General features: G+C 45.2%; 1 protein-coding gene across 1 annotated transcript in view; it reads right to left on the minus strand.

Annotated features, from left to right (window-relative positions):
• KDM2B (lysine demethylase 2B) overlaps positions 1 to 18,763 on the minus strand; it is a 79,534-nt gene that overhangs the window by 8,215 nt on the left and 52,556 nt on the right. The window contains 5 exon segments of the mRNA XM_033174468.1: positions 630 to 902; positions 3,014 to 3,100; positions 4,337 to 4,480; positions 9,804 to 10,028; positions 17,038 to 17,124. Coding sequence (XP_033030359.1) covers positions 630 to 902; positions 3,014 to 3,100; positions 4,337 to 4,480; positions 9,804 to 10,028; positions 17,038 to 17,124 — 816 coding nt within the window.

Consider the following 18,763-nt stretch of genomic DNA (forward strand, 5'->3'; position numbering starts at 1 on the left):
ATATTAGTACCGGTATCACGTAGAGCAGAGCTATAAATGAGATGCAACTGCTTTTAAAATAACAGTGATAAAATAATTAAAGTAAGGAGGGAAAGGGTAGAGGTCAAATAATTATTAGTGATAGTGGTTAGCTGTTGGATCCTAAGCATGTCTGCTGAGAAGGAAGTTGAAAGGTAAGCAGTTGTCCAGAATTGCAGCCCAAGAGACTGGATCACTGAATCAGAAGACCCTGGCTGGTCTCCTTGCCTCTGCTGTGGCCTTCAGAAAGCCACTCTGCCTGACTCCTGCAACATGGAGAATACTGACCTACCTTACAGGGCAGTTGTAGGTACTGCAACAAGGTAGCATCAGTGAAGCACTCGTGCATTTGAATGCTCAAAGACCAAACCTTATTATTATGGCTTTTGCTGCAGCACTTGGGCTTGTTATCTCAAGACACCTGCCTGACAGCAACATCCCACAAGCAGGTTTGTCTGTTCCGACATGTCACATAATAGCTGGCGTTGATCCACGTAGGTGGGCAAGCAGGCTGGGAGCATTTCCACCAGGCCTCGCTCACAAGGCCGCTTCCCACCTCTAAGGTCTCCCAAAGAGGCCCAATAACCCCCCCCCCCACGCAGAACACATACCCGCTTCCTCATTGCAGGCTCTTGTGGCTTCTCAAATTTCCGTTTCCGCCGTGGGTGGACTTCCTCAGACTTCCTCCTCAAAAGAGGGTCAACAGGAGACTTCTTGGGATGGTCCTCGGACTTCTTCCGAGGGGGCTCCTCGCACTCGACTTTCCGCTTGGTGGCATCTGGGACAACCTCTTTGTTCTCCCGGTTGATCTTCTGCTCTTTCAGCAGAGAGCCGGGCAGGTTTGACGCGTACTTGAACCCCGGTCCGCGCTTTTGCTTGTACGCCAGAGAGACAAAGCACACAAGCAAACTTTATATCTTATGCTTTTGCGTCGTGGCTTATAGGTAGTAATGTGGGTTTTCTGGAAAATGGGAGGGGGCAAACCTCTGACCTTCCAGATGTAGATGGAATTTGCTGGTCAGTACTATCTGGGGGACAACAGGCTTCCCAACTTGTCTCTAGAAAGTGATTTCACTTAATAAACAAAGCTTTAAAAAGATTGCTGGCATCTACACCCAGTGAAATTTACTGGAATACTTGTAAAAACTTTTAGAGGCAAAAGCTGAAAAATATTAATTATGACTGAAACTGCCAAGCTCACCAAATACTGTATTTGCAACTGGCAGCCATTTACTGTCACTAATGATATTATGAAACATAGTATTTCCACCCTGCATCACAGCTTATAAGTGGCAGCAGAAATTCAACCCACTGATTCCTTCCCAAGGGCCTGTGCCCACATTATTATAGAGTCCGAGGGAACCATGTCAGCTCTCTCTCTCTAGAGAGAAAGGGAGTCACTGTACTCAAGCCAGAGCTAAAGGGCCAGCAACAGTTGGCTCCACCCGCTAGTTGAGGGGGAAGGACACATTAAGAGTGCAATACAGTACAATCACATCTTACACACATTTAATTTGTGCGATTTCACTCTTGCACAATTGAAATTGCACAGATTAAATCCATGCAACATTTTCCTGGTGTGAAAAGAGCTTTTAAGTTCTCTGCCTTGCTTACAAGGAAAGGCCCACTCAGTGCACCAGCTGTGGGAAGGGTTAGGGTGCTCGTACGGGGCAGTTCAAGTACTGTATTTTTCGCTCCATAAGATGCACTTTTTTCCTCCTAAAAAGTAAGGGGAAATATCTGTGTGTCTTATGGAGCGAATGGTGGTCTCTGGAACCGAATTGCCCAGGGGCCAAAAGAGGATCGTGCTTTTTATTTTACAAAGAGAAAAGGGGGTGTTGAAAGGATCCCGCTGAGCAGCAAAAGATTGGGAGAGAGATAAGAGTCTCCAGCTCCCTTTCAGCCCTGCCCCCTTGCCCAGGCCTCCATTGTTGAATGTGCTGCAGAGGGAGGTTGTTTGTTTCCCCACGACATGTGACTGGCTGGTTAGATTATCTGTCTGGAAACTGTAGAAAAGGCTCCCTTTCCTTAAGGAGCTGTAGAAATGTGAGTTGAACCCCATAAAAACGGGGCTTTTCCTCTTTGCTTTTCCCCCTTTGCAAAAAAGCTGCACAAATCTGAGCTGATCCTCAAACAGGGCTTTTCCCTTTGCAAAAAAAGCTGCACAAATTTGAGCTGATCCTCAAAAAAAACAAAGGCTTTTAGAGGAGGAAAACCAGAAAAAAATTTTTTCTTGTTTCCTCCTCTAAAAACGGGGTGCGCCCTATGGAGCGAAAAATACGGTATATGAGGAACCCTTGGAACTGAACCCCTGCACCAGATGAAATTGTAATTATATATAAAACTCTACAGGGGAAGTTAAAGCTACAGGGTTGGGATTCAGAAAGGGTTAAAGAGACACACCCTGCGCCTCCTTTCCCTTTGTCTGCCTCTGGCCAGAAGTGAATTAATCAAGTGTGTTAAATTAGTCTATAGGGGGGAAAATACATTTTAAACACCACAGAGATACATGTATAATAAGTAAGGTTTTATATATAGTCTCTTTACAAAAACAAACTAAAATAGTAAAAAGACAAGTCAGAGTTGGTTTATATCTTCAAATCTTCACAGCTGTCAATATTGAATGGAAAGAGAGCTGTCCTTAATGCATGTGTGTTTTTATATTTCTATTACACACACACATACTGAAGGTCTGATCTGTTTCTCATTTTTTTGCGGGAGAAAGCATAATCTGGGGGGAGGGATTCCTTGAAACTTCTCTGGGGTTACTCAGTGGAGAAGATCAGTAGCAGCAGACAAAACTTTCCCCCAAGATATCTTGCCTGCGGTGACTCATCTCCCTTCTGCCTTGTGAAGCAAGGGGAGAAACCTTGGGCACATTTGCGGCTGCTCCTGCACAGCAGCGAGATTAGCAACTTCGATTGTGCAAAAAAACAGAGGAAGGGAAAAGCACAGCTCCCTTCCAGAGAACACAATTAATTCCAGTGAAACTCACTTTCCCAGTTTTGCCAGCGTGGTTGCACTTTGGGCATTCCCAGCAGTTGGGCAGCTCTTCGTTGACGACGCCGTCTGATTCCCGCACCTGGGAGGAAAAAGACACACAACAGGAAGCTACAGATCAGCTCCCAATATACAGGCAGGCAGGGCTTGGCACTTTTAAAACAAAATGATCTTTGAAAAGTGTGCAATTTATGTCAGTGTGAAGTAGAATTATATGAAAGATTCAAAATGTAGCATAAGCACAAATAAACCCTGCCCTTCTCCCCAATCTCTGAAAATCTTACTTCTACACCCACATGGGGATTTTCCTGGATTCTAAAGTCTTGTCTATAAACTTTATCAAGAGGTCTTCACAACGAAGAAAAGAAAGGCTTCCCAAACTAATATTATGTAAGAGGATAACAAGGCTAGCAAGGGAGGGATGGAGCATACAACAGATCCAAGAAATCTAACTGGGAAATTCTTCCTTGGGCCTAACAAATAACAACAATTTTATTCTTTATACCCCAGTCTGAATGAGAAACTAATCTGCACCACCACCATCTTGCAGTGACGTTCCAGGCATTCATCATATGGGGGTAATTACAAGCAAGCGTAATTACAGGCAGGCTGGCCCAGAATCCTGCCATAAACCTGCCTGTCTGGGTCTGAACCTGCTGACGTGCCATTTCCCCCTTTAATGTTTTCAGGCATCAGATCCAAAAACCTGCCATTTTATGCACCACAGCAGACAGAGCCCTTTGAGCAGAGAAGAGAATGCCAGAGAACTCCTGAATATTAAAAGAGCCCTGCTGGATCAGAGACAAAGGTCCATCAGTGTCTCCAGAACGGCCAACGAGACATCTTCAGAAAGGGCAAAGCAATGCTCCACTGGATGTCCCTAGCACCTGGTACACTGCCCCCGAACAAGGAGGTTCCATTTAATTATGGCTGATAGTCTCCTCCTCCTCCACACATTTGTCCAATCCTATTTTAAATCCATCGGCACCAGTGCCCACCACCACATCCTGTGGCAGAGAATTCTGTCCATTACTTGTGTGTTCAGAATTCTGCTTTTTGCTGTTGGCTGAGGACTGCAGAAGCAGGAGGGTAATCTGGCTTCCCCTGAGCGCTGCTGGTCTTTTGGCTTCAGGAAACAAAGAGCCATGCATGGCTACTGAGCTGTGGGTGGTTGGGCATGTTGTAGGCTGGGGTGGCTGCGGGTAAAAGGAAAGGACTACCAAACAAGTCAGCATTTTGCGAAGAACATGACAAATGTAACAGTGAGGCAAGGCCTGTTTTGATGCAGCTTCTGGATCCCACCTCAGAGAGCCCTTACCTTAAGGCACCCCGGGTGTATGATTTCATTGCAGATGGAACACTCCATAAGCATGAGGTTGAACTTGCCCTCCTCCTCCTCCACCGTATCTTCTTTCCCTGCTTCCCCACACACCAGGCACACGGCCGTGTGGGGCAGCACTGGCTAAACACACACACAGGAGGAAAGGAGCAGAGATCAGGAAACAGGCAGCAACCTGTCAGCACAGACACCTGCGAAACCTCCCCACCCTCTCAGGCCGCAGCACTTTCTGTGGCTGGTTCTTGTAAAGGCCTGAGAAGCCCAACATGCTTCTGATTCTATGTCCGCCCAAGGCATTATCATAACATCACACAGAGAGGAACAGGGGCTGGCAAATTTGGGGTGGGGCAGGGCCTTGTCCCCAACCTCTGAAATGAGACCAGGAAAACATGCCAAGCTCTGTGCCTCCTGCTGAGGCGGGAGATTCCGCTGTTGCAAAAACTAGCCCCCATACCCTGGCTTCTAGCACAGAGCTGGGGTGTATGGGGCTCACTTAGGCTCTGTGTTGGGCCAGTGTTTTGAGCAACTTAAAGTTGGCTGCTCTGGAAAGCAGCTGTTAGAAAGGCAGTTCTTCCTGCACTGCAGAGGGTTGGTCTAGATGACCCATGGGGTCCCTTCCAATTCTAACTCTATGCTTACACAGTTCTATGATCCTGCTCCAATTGCTTCTGTAGCCCGAGTTAGGGGTCCCAACTTATGCACCCCGCCTTTTGTGTCTGCCCTTGCCATGACAATGGACATCCTGGAGGAAAGATCTCAAGAACTGACAGCTGATTGTCAATCAATAAAAGAGAGATCACTCCAGTTGTGGAGAGCAGTTTAAAGCAAGCGAAGCAGAAGGGCTTCTTCACACAGTTAAGTATTATTCTATTTATTTGTACCTTGCCTTTTTCCTTAATGGGACACAAGGAGGCTTAGATATAAAAATGAAAATCAGAAAAACATAGAAAAAATAATTAAAAAGCAATTAAACATTGATCAAAGTAAAACTATACACATATATAAAATCTATGAAAGCCATACCAATCATTATAATAAAAACAGCATGACGCCAGCCCCTTCATTAAAAGCAGCCATTTCCCCAAACCTGTTGGAACATGAATGTCTTCACCTGCTGGCAGAAGGACAGCAAGGAGGGAGCCTGTCTTGCTTCTCTAGGGAGGGACTTCCAGTCTATGAAATCTGTTGCCACAGTATGTTCCAAAAGCCAAAACCATTAAGTGGGCTCTTAAAAAAGCTCAAGGACCACCTCTCTCCATAGGAACTGACCCGGACCCTGTGATTATCCCGAGGGCCTTCTTTGTGTGCCTCTTCCATGAGAGGTCTGGAGGATGGCAACCTGAGAATGGGCCTTTTCTGCAGTGGCTCCCCACTTGTGGAATGTTCTCCCCAGGGAGGCTCGCCTGGTGCCTCCATTACAGTTCTTTAGGCACCTGGTGAAAATGTTCCTCTGTGACCAGTCCTTTGGCCTCTAAGTGTCTATGGCCTTTTAGAAGTAGGCGAATGTTTTATATACTGTATAGTTATCTTTTTCTCTTGGTTTTAATGCATCTAGGAGGGTTTTTTGGTCTGTCTGTCCAGTTGTGAGTTGCACTGGGTTGCCCAGGGCAAGATAACGCAATGAACAAATTCAATAGATAATAAAATAATAGTTAACCTGCTGCAAATGTGTCACCAGTGGAAGTTTGGAAACTTCAATCATTGCCTGGATTGGTGATCATCTTGCGCTCATGTTTCAAAGCATTTCAGACCGATCTGTTGGTTTTAAGGAACTTTATGTCGGCTGCTCTTCATTTGTCATTTCAAGATGATTATTTAATGCTACTACTTTAGTATTTTGTTTCGCCTGGTTTCCTCTTCCATTGTTTGTCCCTTGTAAGTCACTTTGACTGTTTACATAAAAGCGGTTTAAAAATAATTCATTGAGAGCTGGTGTGGCAGCCAATAGCACAGTTGCTCGGCTGCAAGCTTAGTAGGTTTCCTTTGGCAAGCCATCACTTCTTAGCCTCAGCTCCCTGTCTGGTGATGCTAATACTGACCCACCCAAAAGGGCTGCTATTGCAGCTACGGCCAAGACAGGCACTCTATTAATATGTGCCATACAAAAGCTCAGCTTTAACATTTTTATTGGATGGCACAAACTTTTTAAAGATGGTTTTAAGATTGTTTCATCTATATTCCAGTGCCTACTGAAGATTCTTTTTATTACTTTAGCAGTCATTTTAACTGAAGTATGACTTCGTAGTTTTAAACTGTTTTTACCTTTTCCGAATTGTATTTTCTGTACACTGGTTAGTGAAGATGGTAGTTAAGCAGTATACAAATTGTTAAAATAAAAATAAATAAATATTGCTCAGTTATTTTAAAAATGTATTCTCTGGGTTTTTAAAAGAAATCAAGATATAGCTTTCTAAAGACATAATCTAATTAGGTGTGTTAACTACGTTCATATGCCACCTTCCCTCCAGAGTTTAAGGGTGCAGGGACAATTCTCTTCCTCCCACCAACCCTGTTAGGCTGAGAGACAGTGCCTGGCTCAAGTTCACTCCGTTAGGGGATCTTAAGTGGGCTTCGCTAGTCCTCATTCCACAGTCTAACTGCTACACCCCACCAGCTCTTTTAATTGCAAAAATATGAGCCAGTGAATTAAGCAACATACTTGAAGAGGCATGCCTCCTTTGGTGGAGAAGAGGGGCATAATGCCTCTCTTTCTAAAATTATCATTTTTTAAAGTACAGGCAGCACCCAGTTTACGCAGGGGTTACGCTCCGAGGCACTGCAAGCGTCGGTGAAATCACATATAATTGAAAAGACCTGCAAACACCCCCACTCAACCCCATTCCACCCTTTCAGTGATGTCTTTATGACGTTTCCAGGTCACTTCCAATTCTGCGCAATGCATGTATATCACATATTGAAGGCGTGTAAACAGGGGGCTGCTTATACGTGAAAGTGTAACAAAACACTGACCAGCATAATACAATTTACTTTCATTCTTTAAGATTATGAAAACAGGCCACTCAGATTAGAGTGGCCTATTTTAGGATAGTGGGTAGCATTTGCAGTTTTAATTATTATTATTTTTAATAGGGAAGACCTTTTTAGCCTGCAATCCTAAAACCCCTTACCTGGGAATAAGCCCCAGGAAGTTCAATGAGACTTTCTTTTGAGTGGGCATGTATAAGACTGCAGCCTTACTTATAATCCAAGGATGTCAGTTAAGGATTCCTAGCATTCAGGGATGTGACCATTGCCAGGTTTTGCACAAGACTCTACATTTCTTCTGCTTTCTGCAACATCCCTGTGCCCAGCAACTCAGGTGCTGAAGGCCACTTAATTAATTGCCCTTACATTATGGAGACACAAATGCAAACATGGGCTGCTGCATCTGTTACAAGTCTCATGACCAAAGGGAGGGGGGAGAAAAAGAAACAAAGGCGCTGTCAGTGGAAAATGATTAAAAGAAGGATTATAAATCACCCCTTTTCTGTAAGCCGATTCTACGGCTTGGAGGGTTCTGAAAAGCAGGTGCTTTTAGAAGGTAATTCGCATGAATAAAATCCTACATCAGATAATGGAACATGGACTGAAATCCCTCACTAGAGAGACAAGTAGCTTTAAAGACTGGGATTATTCAAGAAGAAAAGAACACAAAGATAAGGCAAAGTTGCACAACTCACCCTTGGGCAGCACCACTGATATGAACAGGCGCCTCTCCGCAAGACAGCCCCCAACAAATGCCCAGGAGATTTTCCCAGCAAGATTGTGCACTTTAGCAGGGATAGGGAACTGTACGTGGGGAGGAAGAAGCAGCCGAGATACATTCCAGACATTGTGATATATCAGCATATCATTGTATTCACTGTAGCTGCTGATATATCGTGATTGTTGAAAACCAGGTATTCTCCAGCTCTACTCCCATCATCCCTGACCACTAGTCCTGCTAGCTAGGAAGGATGGGACTTGTAGTCTAACAACAGCTGGGGAACCAAGTTTGGAGAAACACTGCTTTCGTTGCAATCTCTCATTTAACCAGACCCCCACCCCACTATCCTAATAAGCAGGGAAACAAGCTTTATTGTGATAGTTTTATAGTTTTACACAGGACCAAGTCATCCAGAGGGTCCAATGGTTGAACAGAATTTGTACCCAGAGGTGTAACGCCATTGCTCTGTTCATTGGAGCACATTTAAGGGGAAGGGGCTGCAGTTCAGTGGTAGAGCACCTGTTTGCGTGCAAGATGTCCCCAGTTCAATCCCTGGCATCTCCAGTTAGGACTGGGGGTGCCTCTACCTGGAGAGACACTGCTAGTCAGTGTAGACAGAGCTGAGCATATGGATGAAGCATGCTCTGTGGCAGCTTCCAATTATTATTATTATTATTATTATTATTATTATTATTATTATTATTATTATTATTTACCCCACCCATCTGGCTGGATATCCCCAGCCACTCTGGTGGCTTCCAACAAAAATCAAATACATTAAATATCACACATTAAAAGCTTCCCTAAACAGAGCTGCCTTCATTCCTATGCTTTGCAATCAAGAAAGCTAGAAATCCCGGTAACAGCTCTCTGCCTTTCTCCAGTGAGGAAATTCAAGTTGTGCAACAGAACACTTGGTGCAAACTCAGACACGTTAGGAAAGCACTTTTTAATAAAAATGTTAAAATGTAATAAATTATAATAATAATAAATATATGAGCACATAACTCACTTGCTACAACAGCTCCAATGGCTACTGGTCTGTTTCCCAGCACAATTCAAAATGCTGCTTGTGACCTATAAAGCTAGCTATCTGAGGGTCCATTTTTCCCCATACGAACCTGCCCCTGGGCCACCTGAACAGGCACACTTGGTGGGGATGTGGGAGAGGGCCTTCTTGTGACTGCTCCCAGACTTCGGAACCCCTCCCTGAAGAAGGCAGACTGGCTCCCTCCTTCTTTTCGTCCTGCCAGCAGGTGAAGACTTTTTTGTTCCAGCAGGTTTCGGGAACTGATTGCTTCTAATGAAAGGGCTGGTGTGGTGCATTTTAATTATTGTTATTTGTATGGTTTTAATAGATAGATAAGGATAGTTTTAGTTCTATCACTATTTACTTGTTTTTTAACATTGTATTTTCTTTTTCTAGCACTTTTTAAAAATCTGCAAATTTTTATTAATTTTTTATGTATGTGTGTTGTTGTGTGTATGTATGTATGTATGTAAATAAATAGCCTGCCTCCTAGCTTCAATATTTGTGGTCTGTGACCACCAATTTTGCCAAAACATTTCCAGGCTTGTCACCTAAAGGTGATTCTCAGCCGGGGGGGGGGGGGTGTATTTCTTTTTAAAAAAAGTTTTATTAAAGGCCTTTAGTAACACAAATTGTCATATAATCAGTTCATTTCCCCGCCTAAAGGTGATTCTCAATCACGGCAGAAGACAATCAGGCAACAGGCTTACCGCAATGCACTGCCTCATAATGCACGACTGCTTCATCCTGCCAGGCCCGCCAAACTTCTTCATGTCCTTGCAGAAGTGACACTCGCCACACTCTGTGCGCAGGCAGGCCTCGCACTTGCGACATCGCGTCCTCCTCCGGCGTGCTCCTGCAGTTGTCCGATTCGCTGCGAGCTTCACGGCTGAGGCAGGGCCCAATTTTCCTTTGGGTCTCCCAACAGCCCGGTTCTGGGAATGGCAAGCGACAGCAATGTTTAAAGAGCAACGTTCCAAGTATTTCCCATACCCTACTTCTCAATCTTTACCTTATGAGCAAGGATAATCATATTCTAATCATTATCCCTAGTTTGTAGATGCAGGGACAGAGGCTGCAAGGAATTGGCTTACTTAAGGCCAGGCACCAGAACAAGGCATCCTTCAGAATTTTCTGGGGTCCTCAAACCCTGCCAAGGCCCACCAGTGCTGCCCATTTAAATTAAGATTTGGGTCAAGTTTTGGCCTAGAAATTGCTTTGGTCACCCTGCATGATTACCTTTGTTGGGAGAGAGATTGGGACGTGTCTCCCTCCGATTCTCCTTGATTTCTCAGCAGCTTCTGGAATCGCTCTGGAGTGGCTGTCTGAGCTGGGGGTGGGTGGCACCGCTTTGCGGTGGCTGTACTCCTTTCCTGGATGCCCACTCCCTAACAGTGGCGCTTGGGGAGAGTTGTTCAGGGGTCTCACAGGGGAAAATTTACTCCCTATGCTATTAACTTCTACATGAAACCACTGAGTGGGGTCATCCAGCGTTTGGGGGTGCACTGTCAGCGGTATGTGGATGAAAAATAGCTCTGCTTCTCCTTTATGTCTGCACACTTATCAATGGATGTGCTAGACTGGGGCCTGGCACTGGTAATGGACTGGATGGGAGCCAATGAACTGAAGCTTAATTTAGGTAAGGCTGAGGCGCTCTTAGCGAGTGGTTCCCTAGCCGGGACGGGTGAGGTTCAGCTTGTTCAGAAGGGTGTTACACTTCCCCTGAAGGAGGTGCCCTGTAGCCTGGGGCTACTTCTGCATCTATTACTGCCACAAAAGGCACAAATGGCATCGGTGGCACAGAGTACCTTTCACCAGCTTAGACTGGTGGCCCAGTTGTCACCCTATCTTCTGATGTCTACTCTCTGGTAACCGCTAGGTTAGATTTCTACAACGTGCTCTATCTGGGACAGCCTTTGAAGACTGCAGCTAGTGCAAAATTCAGCAGCCAGATTGCTGACTGGAATAAGGCAGTATGAATTTACAAGACTAAATTGGCATCACTGCACGGGCTACCAATTAATTTCCCAGCTCAAATCATAGTGCTGGTTTGGACACACAAATCTTTATGCAGCTCAGGGACTCAATATTTCAGGGGCCACCTCTTCCCATATGAACCATATTGTACCGAGGCCCTTCTCCGCATGCCTCTTTCGAGGGGGGTGCTGAGGGTGGCAGCAGCACAAAGACAGGCCTTCTCAGGGGTGGCTCCCTGTTTGTGAAAGGACTCCCGGCACCATCTTTGCTTTTAAGCATTTTTTGTTTGCCCAAGCCTTTAATTGTTAATTGGGAAAGTAAAGCATCACTGTGGGGTGAGAGGACTTTTTAGTACTCATAGAATCTTTTAGTGAAGTGGGTAAAATTATGCTCACATCATGCAAACTATGGTTCGTGATTCTACACCTCTTTTATTTACAACATCCTTTATCCAACCTTTTCTTAAAATCACTCAGAGCAGCTTCCATGCCTCTCTGCCCGCTTTTATTGTCCCCACATCCCTGCAAGGTAGATTAGACCATGAGTCTCAGCAGTCTAAGGACCCAGTGCCAGTCTGACCCAAAAACCACTAGACATCATATAGGCCAACAACTGACATTTAGAGACTCCCATTTCCAGGAGGGAAAACCATGTGAAGTCTGGTTTAAGCTTTCGTGGAATTGAGTCTGCATAATCCTCAGCTGGCAGGTAGTGGGGAGAGGGGGGAAATGTAGGAGCTAGGTGGCCAATAGCAGCATGGTCTGTGGCAACACAGCTACAGCTAAACACAGGCAACATTAAAACAGTGACCTTTTACAATGGCAGTAACTGGTGATGGCCCAAACATCTTACCACTGCTAGGTAAATTAACACCTGTGATGGAGGAGGAAACCATCATCTCTATTCAAAACTGAATTTCTTGGAAAATGTAATTCAGCAATTTCACACTGGAATTTCCCTTTACAGCCATCCTAAGCCAAGTTGAATGTCCTGGTAGGTGAATGATTTTAAAGGCATCACCAGTTACAACTGTTGGGAAGGGTCGCCTTTCTTATTGAGCTCCAACGGAATTGCCAGGCCTTATTTTTAACATTCTGTTGCCATTTAATTTCCAACATTCTTCCCAAATACCTGCCAGATGAGGATTATACTTGCTTCTGATGAACTGGACCCCAGGTTAAATGTGTTACAGGGCTCTTTATTATTTAGATCAGAACTTCTATTCGAGACACACTTACTTGGAAGTAAGCGCCACTGAACACAGAGGGACTTACTTCTGAGTAAACATTCACAGAATTGCACTTTTGGGTACATGACATAAAATGAGTAAAAGTGGTTACAAGTTTCGTTTTACATTTTATTAAGGGAAAGAATGTTCCTCTTTCAGGGAAGCCCCAGGCAGTTATTTTAAAACTGCAACTCATCATTGTTACAGAAGCAAGGTAACTACCACAGACCATTAGCCAAGGCAACAAACAGAATTGGAGCAGTGGTGCCCAGCAGGAAGGAAAAAAGAAAAATGTAAAACCTGTCCGTACATTGCACAGTAGCTGACTATGACTGCTACTGACTGTACATTGGGTAAGCAACTGCAGCAAGTAAAAAGGCAGAGGCCGTAGCTCAGTGGGAGCAGATGCTTTGCATGAGTTCAATCTCCCAGGTAGGGCAGGGAGAGGCCCCTTCAGACACCCTGGACAGCACTGAACTAGCCAGACCAATTGTCTGACTCCACAGTACACATAATGCAGATTTGCAAGCAAAGGTTTCCCTTCACTTTACTCTGATCTAGACCTAGATCTGAATATGTAATGTGTGAATTAGCTCTATCATAGAATTGTAGAGTTGGAAAGGACCCCAAGGGTCATCTAGTCCAATCCCCTGCAATACCTGAAGTGTCTGAAAGTGTCTATGTGCACACACACAAACAGCCCCTGTGTTCTTTCATATTTCTGAAGTAGGTCTACAATGGAGTAAAATAAACCCCCTATAACACATGCTCTGGGTTATTTAATGATTAACCAGATGTTTTCATCCCCACTCTCATGAGCATCTGAAGCAACAATTTAGAATTTCTTTTGCTATTAAAAAAGAACTGTTTAAAATATGTCCTGGTGTGGGGTGAGATGTTGCATTTTTTGGAGTTGTTCAAGAAGAGCTATACAATTTCACAACACATGCAGATGATGATGATGATTATATAGAACAAAAGAAAGTCTTCTAACCAGCTTATTAAAAGTGTCAAATCCATCCATTGCACAGGGGGCCTGATCTTCTATGTTGCTAAAAATTACACAACAGTAACACTCACTTCCAATTTCAGCTGTCAATCAGCACATAAACCCTGGCTGCTACATTATTCACTTGAGACCTAGAACTTTGTGGTTACCAGTGACAGGGTCTGCAAGGTGGCAGCTTCTCATCCCTGAAACTCCCTCCTCACACTCATTTGCCTGACACCCAACTTAATGGTGTTTAGTTGCAAAGTCGAAACCTTGTTAATTGCCAGGGCATTTGGTGGCTTTTTGTTGAAGCAACTGAATATATTATTTCTATTTCTATTTTACTTTGTTCTTTTTTATTTTAGCACTGGTCTTATTAATATATGTGGTAAGCCACACTGAGAACTGTTATTAATAGGTGTGGTAAATTACATAAACACAGAGCAATTCAAAATTGTTCGAGGCCATATGCTATTAGTCTTCAATACTCAACAGCAGGTCCTGTGACAATTTAAAACGATGTTTACAGTGATGGGAGAATTTCTGGGCCTACATGTTACAGCAGGTTTCTTTGGAAGCAAACTCCAGTGTGTTCAGAGTGCCTTGTTCCTGAGAAAGTGTGCAGAGAATTACAGTCCATGCATAAGATCAGGCTGTCCAAGTAAATGGGCAGCAATCCTTGCCAGAGAGTAAAGTTTACTGAAATCAGTGCAACTTGCTTATGCATAAATGTGAATAAGGCAGCAAGGTACACTGTGCTCAGCCTATGCATGTTTAATCATAAGTAAACCCAACTATGTTCAATGTGCCTTGTTCCTGGGTTCGCACCCTTAATATGATGGACTCAGAAGCAGTAGCCTGCAAAACTTCATGCCACAAAAACATTTGTTAACTTTTAAGTGACACGAGCTGCTGTTTTGTTTTGTAAACTGGAGAGAGCGGAGCAAAGCCAGCGCTTGGGACAGGATTAGTCCCCATAGCTGAATGGAAGCCCTATTATGGAGCAGCTCAGATCCATTCACCCTCCCCATAGGCTCAGCTCATCCATATAAAACAGCACCTGGGATCTCCGTCCTCCCCCCACCAGCTCAATCAACAAACCTTTCGATTAGCAAAAGGCTGCATAAAATGTCAATTTCAAAGCTGCACCAACAATGGGTGGGTGGGTTAAATACACCTCTTTCTGACTTCCTCTCCTTTCTTTCAACAAGATGAAGTTCCCGAGGAGCCGAGCCTTGGAGCACAAAAGCCCCTTCCCCGCCCCCGTTTGCTTTATGCTGACACAAGGAGGGATGCTCCCCGCCCCCTCCCCCGTTTGGAGGCTTCCTTCCTGGCAAGGGGCGGGGGAGGGGGTGCAGGCAGGGCTTCTCTGGGGCTACATTGTCTCTCCCCCCCCCACGACACCCTCCCCCTCCCTTGCATCTTCCACAGGGGGACACTCGGCATTCTTGGAAAGCCCCCTCCCTCCCCCCTCCCCCGGCAGCCCCTCTTCAAACTTTGCCTTTAAGAAGCCGGCCCCCGACACACACACACCCCACCCCCGCCGACCTGGTCGTGCTCGGGCTCCCGCTCCGAGTCGTAGTCGTCCTCGTCGGGGCTCACCGACATGGCCATCCTCCTCTCATGGCGGGCCCAGGCAGGAGGGGCGGGAGGCGGGCATGGCGGGGAGCCGCCGCCGCCACTCGGCTCGCCTCGCCTCTCGCTCGCCACACGGAGGGAGGGACCTCATGCATATGCATGAGGCCGAACCAGGAAGGGGCTGGCCCCCGCAAGCCGGGCCAATGGCAAGCCGAGTAGGCCGGGGCTCGCAGGGGGAGCCTCGCCATTGGCTGCCAGGGGGAGGGGGAGGGGGAGGTTCGCATCTTATCTTGGGGTCAATAGGACTTCATTTTAGGTGGACACCCCCCTCCCCCCCCCAAAAAAAACCTCCTGAAGCTGCACTGTCCCTCCTCCACTCCACACTTCCTCCTTATCTTTCCTGGGTTTTTAAAGAATGTTTCCCCTCTGATGGTTTCCAGAACAATTGGAAGCAGCGGCATTTCATTTGATGAAAATAAACCTTAAAAAAAAACTTTTCCTGAGCACATGGGTCTTTTTTTTGGGGGGGGGGTAATCTAATAATAAATTGGTAAGACTTCTGCTATGTAAGTGGGTGCAGCACACTAGGGTCAGAAAGGAATTACTTCAGAGTATTAGCTTTATCTGTGCTTAAAAACAAAAAGCAACGACAGTACACTTACTTCAGAGTAACCCCCATCAAGTTTAGCCAGGTTTACTTTTCAGTTTCAGGATTTCTAAGGGGCAGAGGAACCAGAGACCAAATTGCAAACATGCGCTGGGTTATGGAGAAAGCCAGAGTGTTCCAGAAAAACATCTACTTCTGCTTCACTGACTACGCAAAGGCATTTGACTGTGTCAACCACAGCAAACTATGGCAAGTTCTTAAAGAAATGGGAGTGCCTGATCACCTCATCTGTCTCCTGAGAAATCTGTATGTGGGACAAGAAGCTACAGCTACAGCATCAACTCAGTATCAGAATGCCTGAACCTTCACCCACTCAGTTACTTTTGTGATCCTTCTTAACAGCAGGTTCTGGTGATAATATAATCTGAGCATTCCTGACCTTGACTAAATGTAGGTCTGAAGAGAGAAAATGGTTTCCTGCCCCATTTAATTCAGCAATGCTAAAATGACTGAGTTATCACCTATTACTGCTGCTGTGGATTCTTACCTTGCATATATTTTAACAATTCAGTTAAATTGTCAGAGACTGTACTTTTTAAGTGTGATTGCCATTTAACGTCTACATTTTTTCCAGTACCTGCCAACAGAGCATTTCACTTCAGACATCGGATGAACCAGTTCCCACTCCACAAAAGCTTATGTCACAGTGAGATCTGTAGTGGCACCATAAGGCACTTTGCTGTTTTTGCTGCAACACGCTAACTCAGTTGTTTTCAACCAGTGTGCCATGGCACCCTGTGGTTCCTTGAAGGACAGTCAGGGGTACCATGGGCAACACTGGCCTCTGTCCCTCTTTCCTTCCCTCCCTCCTCTGATGCCCTCTCATGTCTCTGCCTCCCAAAGGCTTGTGCGGCTGTTTGTTGCAGCAGCCATGGCCACAAGTTCTCCAGGCAAATGGTGCCTATGGGGCTGGCCAGGGGGTGCTTCCCAGGCCCCTGTGGGGCAGTTTGAGGTGGCACCTCTCTTTGGGGCGGGCAGCTCAGATACCAAGGATGGCAGCAGTGGCTGCCCAGAGGACTCCCAATGGGAGAGGAGCGGAGAGGAGGCGGAGAGAACACTCCACAAGGGAGGGTGTTTGAAAAAGGGCGAGAGGCTGCCAGCTCTGCAGGCAAGGGGTGACATAACAGCTCCTGAGCCCCACAGGGGTGCCGCAGGAGTAGTAGGTCAAGGGAGCCATGGACTTAAAAAGGTTGAAAAGTTCTGTGCTAACCCTTTGGGAAAGTGCTCCTTAATAGACACAGTCCTCTCATGCCCTTTTGCTATAGAATGGTGATCTGGACACGATGCTACCTTGTGTGTTCTTCAACTACCTGTAAATGCTGCAGCCTGGAAAGTGATGCCAGATAAAAACCCAGCAGTGTTGCCCAATTACAAGGCTTGAGTGTTTACCCAGGTGAGTAACTACTGACTGGCCAGGCTCCTACCAAGAAGTGTCAAAGTTTAGGGACAGAAAAAGGCATGGAAATGGTTATTTTTAGACAAGTTCAACTCCAAACACCCTACCTTTGCGTTTTTCTTAGGCCACGATACCACTGGGACCCCAGAAATGGCAAGATTTTGGTCATCGTCTGCATGCTCCTTCAGGATGTTCTGTTTCAAAAAGAAAATAAGAGGAAGAGTTCGGATTTGATATCCCGCTTTATCACTACCCGAAGGAGTCTCAAAGCGGCTAACATTCTCCTTTCCCTTCCTCCCCCACAACAAATACTCTGTGAGGTGAGTGAGGCTGAGAGACTTCAGAGAAGTGTGACTATCCCAAGGTCACCCAGCAGTTGCATGTGGAGGAGCGGAGGAGCGAACCCGGTTCACCAGATTACGAGTCCACCGCTCTTAACCACTACACCACATTGGCTCTAAAAGAGGCTAATTAACCAGAGGGCTGTGTGTGCAAAGACCTGGCACACCATGACTTGCCAAAGGGAAGAGAATCAGAAAAATGTAGGGAAAAGGTTAAATGTTATTTTCCGCTTCGCAGCTTGGAAATAAAGATGTGGAAGCTTCACCTCGCCATTCTCATTTTGTGGGTGAGAGGTGGAGATCACTCAGGAAGCTTTCAAGAATGAAACAGTCTTCCCCCAAACTTCCAGATGTTTTGGGCTACAACTGCCGTTAGACCAAACTAATACTCGGAAGCTTTGGCAGGCACCAAGCTGGGGAAGGTTGCTTTAAAACTGCTATTTTTCCCAAATGTAATACATGTGCAGATTCTCACTGACTAACCAAGTAATCAACTACCTTTTCTGTGATTAAATCAACTTAAGATTTCTTTAAATTTCAACTTAAGATTTCTTTAAATTTCTTTAAAATAAACCTGACTAGGACAGGTTTTTTACTTGTAAATTTCCTGGTGACGGAAACTATGGTTTATGAAAGGGTGTTCAGTCTCTAAGGTGCTGTGCCATAAGTCTTCATTGGTTTTGCTGCAAAAGATAAATATACAGCCACCCCTCTCAAATATATTTATAAATAATGCTCATTTTCCTAGCAGTAAGCACTATTAATGATAATCAGCAGACATGTAGAGGACTGTGCTGATAGGAGATTGGGAAAGAATGGAGACAGGGAAAGGGATATTGATACGAACACAAAAAGCACACTGTGAGAATTCTAACCCCACATCCTTCAATCTTCTTTACACTGCAGCAACCAACATTGATATTGCCTGGGAAAAATAGGACACGGGCAATTAAACAGACGAGAGACACTTCTTCATGCAGCAGAGCTCGTTTTCACAGACACAACCCACGTTTTCTAGCATTCAGTATAAGTGCCTGACATCGAGGCAAATAGAACTTAATCAACAAAGATTAACAAATTCGTTAAGGCATTAAGCTTTAGTGGACAACAATCTGTCAGAAGCAAGAGTGGACTCTAGTCATCTATGACAGTTTACGCCTTAATAAACTGGTTAGTCCACAAGACCCTTTGTCATTTCTACTGCAACAGACTAATACACAGCTGCCCCCCCTGAAAATTATTACAGCTGAATCAGCTTCACACAGTGTCCACCTGCCCCCACCACTAATCAAGTGAGAAAATCCCTTTGACAGGAAGCTGTTCGTTTTCCTGAGCAACAGAAAGCAAAACCTCAGTTTCCTACATGTATCATGAGCTTCTAAATCAAAGTTAAAAGTGTTTTAAGAGCAACTGGTAGTAGTGCCACATTCAGTGTTTTCCTATTGTATTTAAACACCCGGGGTGTGTGTGTGTGTGTGTGTGTGTGTGTGTG

Source organism: Lacerta agilis, chromosome 17 (genome assembly GCF_009819535.1).
Source record: "Lacerta agilis isolate rLacAgi1 chromosome 17, rLacAgi1.pri, whole genome shotgun sequence".
Classification (NCBI taxonomy): domain Eukaryota; kingdom Metazoa; phylum Chordata; class Lepidosauria; order Squamata; family Lacertidae; genus Lacerta; species Lacerta agilis.